Source organism: Canis aureus, chromosome 5, assembly GCF_053574225.1.
Source record: "Canis aureus isolate CA01 chromosome 5, VMU_Caureus_v.1.0, whole genome shotgun sequence".
Taxonomy (NCBI): Eukaryota; Metazoa; Chordata; class Mammalia; order Carnivora; family Canidae; genus Canis; species Canis aureus.
In genome coordinates this window covers 78,939,390-78,951,977 of record NC_135615.1, presented here as the reverse complement: position 1 = coordinate 78,951,977, position 12,588 = coordinate 78,939,390, and the positions used below count along the sequence as shown (strand labels likewise).

The 12,588-nt window shown below is 38.0% G+C and overlaps 1 protein-coding gene across 25 annotated transcripts in view; it reads right to left on the bottom strand.

The window, feature by feature from the left end:
- EIF4G3 (eukaryotic translation initiation factor 4 gamma 3) overlaps positions 1-12,588 on the bottom strand; it is a 331,329-nt gene that overhangs the window by 17,029 nt on the left and 301,712 nt on the right. For all 25 annotated transcript variants that reach the window (XM_077899276.1, XM_077899277.1, XM_077899273.1 and 22 more), the window contains 4 exons: positions 11,286-11,458; positions 5,146-5,271; positions 3,509-3,590; positions 1,137-1,235 (listed from right to left, as the gene is read on the bottom strand). In XM_077899276.1, the coding sequence (XP_077755402.1) occupies positions 1,137-1,235; positions 3,509-3,590; positions 5,146-5,271; positions 11,286-11,458 (480 nt within the window). The remainder of the gene's footprint in view (positions 1-1,136; positions 1,236-3,508; positions 3,591-5,145; positions 5,272-11,285; positions 11,459-12,588) is intronic.

Sequence of the window (12,588 nt, the reverse complement as noted above, 5' to 3'; positions counted from 1 at the left end):
AGCTGTCTACCACAGTGCTAGGAGCTAACAGCTTCTATACAAAATGTCAAGATTACTCGATTTCTTTTTCATCAAGCATCCCCCTGGTGTTGGTAGCACATGTTTGACCAAACTCCACAATTCCAAAACAGCGGATTCTAACACATCTTGCTAGCTCAATAGTTGTTTCAGTGGAGGGTGTAATTCTGGAGCTGCTTACTCCTTCATCTTCCATACACTCTGATTTTTGAATGTTATAATATTTCTGTGATGTTACTCAGTTGTGATGGGTTCATATTTTAATATATTGTTGGACTTGACCTGTGCAAGTTTTTTAAAATTTTATTTATTTATTCATGAGACACACAGAGAGAGGCAGAGACATAGGCAACGGGAGAAGCAAGCTCCCGACAGGGAGCCAGATGTAGGACTTGATTCCAGGCCCCAGGATCATGCCCTGAGCCAAAGGCAGATGCTCAACCACTGAGTCACCCAGGTGCTCCAGACCTGTGCAAATTTTGTTGAGAAACTTTTCTCTGCATTTATTAAAAATATTGGTTTATAGTTTTTTCTTAAAATGTCTTTGGTTTTATTATCAGAGTAATGCTGGCCTCATAGAATTGAGTTGGCAAGTAATCTTTCCTCTTCAATTTTCTGGAAGAATTGGTAGAGAATTCTTTGCAGAACTGGTATTATTTCTCTTTGGTAGAATTCAACAATGAAAACTGGGTCTGAAGTTTTCTTTGTGGGATTTTTTTTTTAAATATTTTATTTATTTATGAGAGAGAGAGAGAGAGAGAGAGAGAGAGAGAGGCAGAGACACAGGCAGAGGGAGAAGCAGGCCCCATGCGGGAAGCCCCATGTGGGACTCAATCCCAAGTCTCCAGCATCACGCCCTGAGCCAAAGGCAGACGCTAAACTGCTAAGCCACCCAGGGATTCCCCTGGCTAAATCCTAAATTTTATTTTTTATCTATCCATATAATGAGTGAATAGTTGGAGTGGCCCCAAAGCATGGATTTAAGATGACATCTTAACCATTATTCTTATTTTGGTCTAATTTTAATGACTGAACTACTAATAAAATTACCTTCATTTCTTCTATGAAATGGACCAACCACTATTAAATAGGAAGGTATAAACCTTGTTCTTACTTACCTGCTCCAAGAGAAAATTATGTACATCTTCCCCTTCTGGTAAAAAGTCCTTCCAGGTGAGGTCAGCCTCCCTCCATAAGGCTCCCACTTTCTTATGGCTCTAAAAAAGAAATAAGTCCAATCCATTTACTTTTACATTGTCAGAAGAAGAAGGCAGAAGAGGAGGAAGAGGAGAAAGAAGAAAAGGAGTAGGAGGAGCAGGAGGAGGAGAAGAAAAGGCTTGCTTGAAGTCGAGTGTGGAACTGCAAAGACTGAAGACTCAAAACTTTCCTTAATTTCTCAGGACTCCTGGCTTTCTTTCTTTTTTTTTTTTTTTAATTTTTATTTATTTATGATAGTCACACAGAGAAAGAGAGAGAGGCAGAGACACAGGCAGAGGGAGAAGCAGGCTCCGTGCACCGGGAGCCCGACGTGGGATTTGATCCCGGGTCTCCAGGATCGTGCCCTGAGCCAAAGGCAGGCGCTAAACCGCTGCGCCACCCAGGGATCCCGACTCCTGGCTTTCACACTAAGACTTATGGATATATGTGAATGTAACGGTTAATGGCTGATAAAATAGCTTATTTTATCAATGACTAATCTAGGGAACTGCAAGCTCATGTTTGAGATTTATGAATATAATCACCTAAAAAAAATTCTAACTCCCAAAGTTTGTTTGTTTGTTTGTTTATTTATTTATTTATTTAAAAGATTTTATTTATTTATTCATAGAGACAGAGAGAGAGAGAGGCAGAGACACAGGCAGAGGGAGAAGCAGGCTCCATACAGAGAGCCCGACGTGGGACTCAATCCCGGGTCTCCAGGATCACACCCTGGGCTGCAGGCGGTGCTAAACCACTGTGCCACGGGGGCTGCCCCTAACTCCCAAAGTTTATAAATTCAACAGTGTCTCTTTTCCTAGATAGTGTTATATACATCTGCTATTAAAGCCATTCATCAAGCCTCACTGGCTTCCTCTTCATAGTAAATCATGACCATGCTAATATAAGAACAACTAAGGAGGTTGTTGCTCCTGAATCAGGAATGAGAAATATTTCAAGGGCAAGAACAAGATTGACCCAGGAAATAACAGAGAAGAGCTGCTGTCAGAGAACTGATGAGAAGCTACAAGTCCACTGCCTGTAGGAAATCACAGTGATAAAAGGAAATGTCAGCCTTTGGCTGCAGCTGTCAGCTATGAAATGCATATTAATTATTTCATAGAGTAACTTGCCCAAAGCATAGCTGATAACTTCCCAGAGTGAGGATTTAATCTCAGGCTGACTCCAGAATTTATGTTCTATGAGAATTTGGTTGGGAGAAATGAGAATTTGCTGTTTCTACATATAAAAGTTAATAAGAATTTGAGTTTTTAATAAGGATTTAAGTGAAGTAGGTTAGGAAAGGATGAAGCAATTCTGCACCTACCAATTAGGGTTCAATAAAAACTTTAGTGCATCAAGCAAATAGTATTAATAACAAATAATCAGCTAGAGCTAGAGACTGGGCTATTTAGTACACCCATCCATGAGTAACTAGTACAGAGATGTAATACAAAGGGACTTTTGTAGATTCAGAGGGAGAAATGAAACAAAACATTTTCAATGATGCCTATAATGAAGTCTATCATCCCAATTACCTTTGGATCCAGTTTGAATAAGTCAGAAATCACTCTAGAATTTTCATGTATTTTTCATGTATAAGTTTTGTTCTGATGTTTCTCACTTCAGGTATTGTTACCCCCTTTCCCAAACCCCTTATACCTCTACTATAGCACTGATACACTCTTTTGAAGTATTGGTTTAGATTTGTCTGTCACCTTTTCTCGTTTATAAATTCTTTAAAGGCTTAGTTATCTTTGTAAACTGAGATCCTGGCATAAAGCTTTGCAGAGAAATGTGCAGTATTTATTGAACTAAAATAAATTTAAGACAACAATTCACAATCTTGTAAAATCATTTTTAACACATATTACTAATCAGATTACCTAGCCTCGGATCCAATATTAATAAAATTAATCATTTTAAGAATCTTACCTTTCTCTGAAAGCAAGGAGTTTTCACTGAAAACTATTAAAAAGTATAAATAATAGCCATTTTGTTTCAAGAGAAGATAAAATTACTAGCCACAAGTACAACATATCTTGAGATTCTTTAGAATTATACTAAATCCAGTTGAGATTAATAATTCTTTCCCAAGTTAGTAATAACAGAAGGAGAAATACACCTCTGTAAGAAACTAGACTGAAACAAAGACCTCACTCTTCTTTTCAAATAATAAAAGGCAACAGAAATACTTGCACAATGATACCTAAAATATTCACACATAACTCAAGATCAAAGTCACTGCTCTTCCTAATATGCTGTTGAGTCTGACACTTGGTTTAACACTCACCATTTGTTTGCATAGAAGGTGCAATATTTCAGAAAGCAAGACCCCAGCTCTTCCAACAGGAAGTAAAGGTTTGCTAAATTCTCTGTAAAAGACAGGAGTAATGATTAAGTACCTCTGAACAAACTCCCTGCTCTAGAATAGTAGGCAAACAATGTGTGCCAAAAGAACAGATATTACACAACCTAAATAATAATGGGCAAGAGAAAGCTCCAAGACATGCTCTAAGTAATGTTCAGTAGTAGTAGTTCAGACTTTAAGTTCACTTTCTGCTTCATGGAGAAGCTGGAAAGGGACCTCAGAATTCCTGGCTTTTGCCTTTTTAATTGCCTCAGTGATAGAAGCAATGCAATGACCAGTTTCAATGATCTATTTACATAAATGCCACTTCAAGTCTAAAAGAGAAAAGCACCTTAGGTAACAGGGAGCTGCAAAGCTTAGTTATCAAGTATTTTTAAGAAAGGAAGTTTTTCTTCAGAATATGGAAGAAACAGAAAGGGACCATTTTTCTGATAGTCTAAATCAGTAGTTCCCACACTGTGTTTCACAGGATATGAATACTTATTCCTCAAGAAAAGGATTCTACAACTAAATGAAGCAATGCTAAATTAAGCAAGTCTCAATTAAAAAAAAAATTATGTTTTATTTTTTTAAGTAAGCTCTTTGCCCAATGTGGGGCTTGAACTCACAATCACGAGATGAAGAATCGCATACTCTACTGACTGAGCCAGCCAGGCACCCACAGTTAGTTTTTATTGTTTTATTTTACTACAGAATTCTCATAATCTTTAATGAGCTGTGAACCTCCAACAAAAGGGACACACAGATATGGAGTTTGACTACATGAACAGTTTTTGGGGAAATAGTAATGTTGTAAAAAAGAGTTTAGGAAAAATTAAGTCTGTACAATGCAGCAATAATTTCCCACTTCTGTGCATATCTAGGAATACCTAAGATGCAGTTCTTTCGATTACAAGCAGAGCAGGTACTATGCAGGTGTCAGTCTGACAAGCTATTAAGTAGAAATAACTCCTTACAGCATTTGAGCAAGGACAGACATAAAAGTCAGATTAACATTAAGTTTCCAAGAGCAATAGCTTTTCAACTAAGTGATTCTGGAGGCCTATCTATAAACACTGCTCATCTCAATGAACCACAGGTTTATCATATCCCCATGACTTCTCCACTGTAGATACAGTGTAATATAACATTTTTATACTGAAATGTCTTTAAAAAACTAAAGTATAGTTGTATTAGTTTCAGTTGTACAACATAGTGATTTGACAAATATATATATATATTTGTATATATATATACATATATATATGTATATATAAAATAAAATGCTTACCACAATGAAGTGTAATTACCATCTGTCACCATACAAAGTTATAATAATATTGGCTATATTCCCTATGCCATACTTTTTATGCCCACAACTTATTTAACTTTTTAACTGGCAGTTTATACTTCTTAATCTCCTGAATTTAGAAGTCTTTAAGAGTCACAGGCTGTATCCAAGAGCCTCCAAAAGCACTAAGGGAACAGCGGTGCACTTGAGTCAACTGGTAAAGTTTGGCATCAGTTTAGCTTGATATACACATACAAAGAAACAAAAACAAAAAACAAGTACAACTTACATGATAAGTTCTCTCATGGAGATTCCGCCTTCTTTTAACATGGGGGTTACCAGTTCAGCAAGATACAACCAAATATGGGGAATATCAATAGCCATGTCATCTGCCAATTCCAACGTTTCTGAAAAACTGAAAAAGAACAAGACAAAAATTCATAGAAATGTAATTCAAAAGTTAAGATTAAATAAAGAGACCAAAAATCAGTCAGCAAATACCTATTAAAGCACCCACTGTATTAGGTACTATGCCAGGCATAAAGTAACTAATAAGGGATCCCTGGGTGGTGCAGCAGTTTGGCGCCTGCCTTTGGCCCAGGGCGCGACCCTGGAGACCTGGGATCGAATCCCACGTCGGGCTCCCGGTGCATGGAGCCTGCTTCTCCCTCTGCCTATGTCTCTGCCTCTCTTTCTCTCTCACTGTGTGCCTATCATAAATAAAAAAAATAAAAAAAAAATAAAGTAACTAATAAATAAATGAATTCCTCTTCTAAAGAGCTTATATTCGTGGAGGAGAAAGAACAGCAGAAACAAAAGCATGCCTGCAGAAAGGGCTAATATCTGAAGAATGTGAACTATGGTACCAGGATGTCCCAATCTAGAGGGTGGTTTTAAGATACCTCTCTATGAAGGTGACACATGGAAGATTTCAGTATGAAAACAAGGGAGTCAATGTTAAGTTCCGAGGGAAGAGATATACAATCTAATCCTACACTATCTAATGAGTTCACCACAGCTGAGTATCACATTCCCTGGGTCAGTCAGGACATCTGGTGTAAAATAGACCAGACCCTAAGAGAAGAAAAGACAAAAACCCTAGTCCTCGAGGAGTTTACAATAGGGAAAGAAACCAGTTGGATATAAAAAAGTCTGATAACATTACTAATAACATCATGATATATTAAAACTATTGTATCTTTTCAAAAAAGCTAGTGGTTTCAGGCTTTCATGTTACGAAAATTTTTTCTATTTTTCTTTCTTTTTTAAAATTATTTATTTATGATAGTCACACACAGAGAGAGAGAGAGAGAGAGAGAGAGAGAGGCAGAGACACAGGCAGAGGGAGAAGCAGGCTCCATGCACTGGGAGCCCGACGCGGGATTCGATCCCGGGTCTCCAGGATCGCGCCCTGGGCCAAAGGCAGGCGCTAAACTGCTGCGCCACCCAGGGATTCCCGAAAATTTTTTCAACGTGAAATTAAATAAATGGGATTTAAATATGAAACTTGGGCAAGTCAAATACAGAATATCAGTACAATCTTACTTAGGGTGAAAAATCACAGCTATTCATTTAGAAGTATAAAAATATAATTCAACACTTTGTTAATTAGTCCCATATACAGCATATTAAAAAGGACCAAAAAAAAGTAAATTTAAGTAAAGGGGACGTACACAAGGACATACATGTAATCATAAAGGAAGGGATGAGTGAGTGAAGGGGCACAGGCAGGTATATTTGTCTTCACAGCCTTCCAGATCTCTGCATACAGAAAATAACAGGCTTTTCACTGTAGTTCAGTTTTTAGCTAGAGTACGTCACTTAGCGTACCTACTATAGAAGTTTACACGTCATTGAAATTTTTGCACATAAAAAGAGATACTGCTACAAGGCAGGGTTACCTTTCTGAAGGTACCATTTCAAAATAGTTTGTAGCTCTGTGACATTACTTATCTCTGGGCTTCATGAATCCTTAATGTCAACTTTTTGACCTCACAGCTCATAATGATTTGACACCTACTTGCTGTACAACAGATAACTTGACTATTTTCTCATTATGTGCACACTTTAAGCTCAGTTAATGTGCCACTGATGGGATATAATCTGGCTGGACTCCATGATTTCTGGGCTAATCATCCTATAAAGTCAATTCACGTTCCATGACTTAGTGGCATAGATTAAGCTGTTTAATGAGCCCATGAGACAATTGTAGCTGTCCGGGTCTCTCAGCAGTTGATTTATGATTTTCATCTCATATTACAACTAGAAGATACCCATATTCTTGCCTTGGTTTTCTATTTCTTTTCTTTTTTAAAAAAGTTTTTAAAGATTTTGTTTATTTATTCATGAGACACACAGAGAGAGGCAGAGACAATAGGCAGAGGGAGAAGCAGGCTCCTTTCAGGGAGCCTGATGCAGGACTCAATCCCAGGACCCTGGGATCACTCCCTGAGCCTAAGGCAGAGGCAGATGCTCAACCACTGAGTCACCCAGGTGTTCCCCCCCTTTTTCCTTAAGATTTTTAATTTATTCACTTGAGGGAGAGAGAGAGACAGAAAGAGCACAAGCAAGGGGAGAGGAAGAGGGAGGGGGAGAAAGAGACTCCCAACTGAGCTGGTCCCAGGACCTGGCGATTATGACCTGAACTGAAGGCAGACGCTTAACAATCTGAGCCACCTAGGTACCCCTTTGGTTTTCTATTTCTTAATTAGTCAGTTCATCATGGGACAGTCTGTAGAACACAATCATTGGTCAAATCCATACTGCTGATAAAAAAAAAAACGTATTTGGCTGAGCATAGGGTTTCCGTAGAATAAGCTTGTAAGCGGCTTATTTCTTTTCAGACTTACAGTTCCTAAATCTTTTTGTACATTTTTTTTTAAAAAAACCAATGGTGTACAAAAGCTTTGGATTATTACATAGTCTGTAATAATGCATTGCATAATACACATTTTCTGCTGGCTGAATGAACAAAACAGCTATACCGTACTCTTGCTTCTCCTTACAGAGTGACCATTATGGACTACTCTAATGGTGAAATCCACAGGTGGGACTTTAGGTATCCCTCCCTCCTTCTCAACCAAGAAGGCTCTACTTTTCTTTACTTTATATACTGAGTTCCTATCTAAAATTTAAATAAAAGGGTACATGGTTAAAAGTTAAAAATTTTTTTAGTTCAGAAATCTGCTGAAAAGGCAAAAAATAATCTTCCATAATTGGAAATGGTTATTAGCAGCATCTCTTACAATTTCATTGTGATAATTAAAAAGCATATCATGATATAGATAAATGAGAGAGAGACACAGTGAAGACATCTAAAAATCAGATTGGTCAAGTATCATTATGACTGGTTTAAAGAGAATCTTACAGGTAAAAGGAAGAAATAAATGAAGATGAAAGCTTCTTATACTCCAGTATCATATTTAAAGGATCACTACAAAAAAGTTATTATTATTATTATTATTTTTTTTTTTTTTTTATTTAGGATAGTCACAGAGAGAGAGAGAGAGAGGGGCAGAGACATAGGCAGAGGGAGAAGCAGGCTCCATGCACCGAGAGCCCGATGTGGGATTCGATCCCGGGTCTGCCAGGATCGCGCCCTGGGCCAAGGGCAGGCGCTAAACCGCTGCGCCACCCAGGGATCCCAAAAAGTTATTATTTCTTACCTGTGTGAGCAAACATGGTCTCCACTGTCAACTAGCATCTCTATAATTTTTATTTTATTTTATTTTAAGATTTTATTTTTATTTATTTATTTATGAGAGAGAGAGAGAGAGAGAGACACAGGCAGAAGGAGAAGCAGGTTTCATGCCGGGAGCCCGACGCGGGACTTGATTCCCGGACTCCAGGATCATGCCCTGGGCCGAAGGCAGGCGCCAAACTGTTGAACCACCCACGGATCCCCTATAATTTTTTTTTAAATTGGCACCTCCACAATTTGCATCTGAAACTTACTCTGAATGTCTGTGTAAACTCTGAATAGCAGGGTAGAACTGCCATAAGTGGCAGGAAAAGTTCCCTAGAGTAGTTGAGGAGGAGAGAAGATTTCTCTCCAACAAAAAAAAAAAAAAAAGATTTCTCTCCAACAAATATTTCCTAAAATGAAACACACAGGGTACATACTGTATGTCTACTGACAACTCCAATTTTTACCATCCTGGTTTTTCATCTGTTTATCACACTCCCCCCCCCCTTTTTTTTTAAGATTTTATTTATTTTATTCATGAGAGACATGGAGAGAGAGGCAGAGATGCAGGCAGAGGGAGAAGCAGGCTCCTTGTGGGGAGCCCGATGCAGGACTCGATCCTAGGACCCTGGGATCACGCCCTGAGCTAAAGGCAGACACCCAACCGCTGAGCCACCTAGATGCCCCTTAAGGAAGTAGGGAAAGGGACGCCTGGGTGGCTCAGCAGTTGAGCATCTGCCTTCTGCCCAGGGCATGATCCTGGCGTCCTGGGATCAAGTCCTGCATCGAGCTCCCCACAGGGAGCCTGCTTCTCCCTCTGCCTGTGTCTCTGTCTCTCTCTGTCTCTCATGAATAAGTAAATAAAATCTTTAAAAAAAAAAAAAAGGAAGTAAGGACAGAGGAAGATGAAGTAGCTACTGAGACACAGAAGTGTTAATTTCATTTTCAGTATAAATAAAAGGTGGTGGTTGTGTATTGCTAGAAACAGCATCAACACAAGCAACACCACCAGCACCACCACCACCACCAATGAAATTATAGAGATGATGTCTGAATATGACACTTTTTTCTCAAGGAATCCCCCTCAAAGGGAAATGCCAACATATGAAAGCCTAGAAATCAAGTTAGCACCTCACAAGTTCAATGAAGCAATGAAGCAAGATCGTACCTCCTGGGGTCTTTCTAGATATAAATAAACTTAATAGTATAGTTTGAAGAAAGAGAGAAAGGGTAAACAGTTATTCAGCATTCTCAATTCTAAAATTATCTGGTGACTGACTATATCTTAATAGATAAGAAAGAAGCATTTATAAATTAATATAATTGTGACCTCAACTGTAGTTTGCAGGGGCTCGAAACTATAATTTCAAGTTGGCTAGGAAAAGAACTCAATATATTTGTGAGGATGTGGATACTCATTTGCTCTATTTACACTAGCTGGTTATTGAAGTGAATCAATTTTTTCTTTTTAAACTGGGAAACCATCTAGGTCTTAAAGGGCAACAATCACAGAAACTTTAGCCATAGTTTCATACTAAGGTAACTACTTATTAAGGTAGATGGCCTTAATCCAGTCACACTCAGTGTATTCATCCCGATTTATCTTATTGCTGAAAGATAGATTAATAATCCTAGGGGTAAGTATATATTTTCTAGGACCTTGAAGAGACCATCATCATTCTTCATAAAATCAAATGAGTAAATATTCCTAAATACATTCAACTTTGGCATTTAATCCTTACCTTATTCTAAGGAATTAACCATATCTGAAAGACATACCGTTGCATTTCATCACATGTGCATTTAATTTACAAGAATATACTACGAGCCCGGCCAAAAAGACACAAAGAGAAAAATAGTGCAGAATTTTTAATGCTATTCTACCCAATGAACATATCCCCTGAAGATGAAATGTGACATGTGAATCTGGTGTTCAGCCTTCAGGAGGTCTTAGTTCCTGATTTGAGAGTGGGCACCTGGCAGTGCTGTGTTTCTATGTTTTTCATTTGCACAACATGGCTCCTAAAACAACATTTTTTACCATATGAAATTTTTGCCTTAAACATTAATTTCACCTTAAACATCAGAACCCAAGCCTGGGTAAAAATCTGGGCTGTACCACAAAGAAGCCAATCCATGCACATGTAATGATAACAAACTTATTAGAACTTGATCTGATGAGTATATAATAGTGACAGCCAGACTTCATCAAAACAGGCAGCAACGAGAATCATAATGAAACCAATCTGGAACAGACTAAATCATTAACAATTTGGAGTTATACATGCTTCTATAGGGGTAGAATGGACAGACGAGCATTCATTGGCCAAAATAACCATGGTTTACTGAAAGGATAAGGCTTATTTTAAAAAGGTTTAAGTCAATTTTCCAAAATTTTCCTCACACAAAAAAAGCTTTTGCCTCAAAGAACATACAGGGTTTACATGTAAATGGGCTGGTGAGGGCCTGAGTTTCTCCGAGGTTAAGAGGTCTCTGCTACCTTATTTACACCATAATAAAACAATAAAATTTAGGTCTAACAATAAAATTTAGAAAACCAAGAGATAACCCTTCATTCCCTAGCACAATCTACCAAATGCTGTAATCTCCACCAACAAACTATCAACATATTACACATCAACACATTATATTGGACATAGTTTTATTCTATGGAAATTAGTACTTAAAAATATATGTACTTTTGAGCGCAGTGAGTAACTACCACTCTTGAGGAGGATACTAACCCTTTGAAAATGTCCTGTTTGCTGAGTTTTTCTGACTGCACCAGCTGATAGAGTAATTGGCCCATGTGATCCCTGGTGATCTGGCTCCTTTCCAGGGTGGACTCTACTCCCATTCTCACAAACACATGTAGCAGGCCCTGGGCATTCAGCTCTTCCACACACTGCATGGCTTCCTGTTCAAACAGCAAATGAAAAGCTTACTCTAAAATCTGGATCCCATTACAAGAGCGTTAAAATAAGTTTAAAATCTTTTACATATGACAGTCAATAGAAAGCTCCACAAACAAGACAGTCTTCATATATTTTTTAATTTTTTAAAATTTTTTTATTTTTAGTTTTTAATTTTTTTTCATATATTTTTAGACATTAATAGAGCTTGGTAAAATGCAGGCTGATCTGGGCCATATTAGTCATATTTTAAAACAAAAGAATAGAAAATTGTTCTAAGAGTAAAGTGTTTAGGTTAACAATTTTACTACAGATCGCTCAAAGAAGCAGAGTCAAAAATGTATTTTTCTACATAATGCTTACCCATGTTATGATCATTTAAAAAAATGAATATGGTATATTATGAAACAGAAATTCACGATCATGAGTCAAACGACTTAAAGTGGCAACTGAGATAATATTGTTTGGGGATGTTAATATTTGCAAAATATTCAATAAAGAAGGTATTCCTTCATAGGGAAGTTAATATGGTTAGCTTAAGTACTAAACACCTTTTAGGAAGTTCTTGGACTGTGGGGCTTGTGAAATGGTCCTTACCATGGGGTGATCTGGCTAGGTCCATATCTTTGAAGCCTGACAGCCAGGGTTGCTGAATCACCAATACAGCAGTGTGCCTCTCTGCCCTCAGCTATCTCAACTTTGTCTGAATCCAAAATCCTTTGGTTGAACCTCTGAAGAGAGTAGCTCTTCTGAGGGGGAAAATGCATGTGAGAAGGGCAGCCTCCTGGCTGAGGAAGGAGGAGGGCACACCTAGATTTCTCACTGTTGCTCTATTTATCCTCTGCTATTTTATTTCGTACCTCCCCCACATCTACTTTTTATCTAAAAAACTTTTAAACTACAGAGTAATTGAATAGTACAATGTACACATCTATAACTTCAACTGAGATTCATCAACTGTTTTCTTTACATATATGTAAGAAATTTAGTATCAATACAAAGTCAATAAAAATACTATCTGATACGGGGGGCTGCGTGGCTCAGTCAGTTAAGTGTCCAACTGGTGATTTCAACTCCGGTCAGGATCTCGTGGGTTGTGAGATTGAGCCCAGCATCCGGCTCCACACTTAGCAGG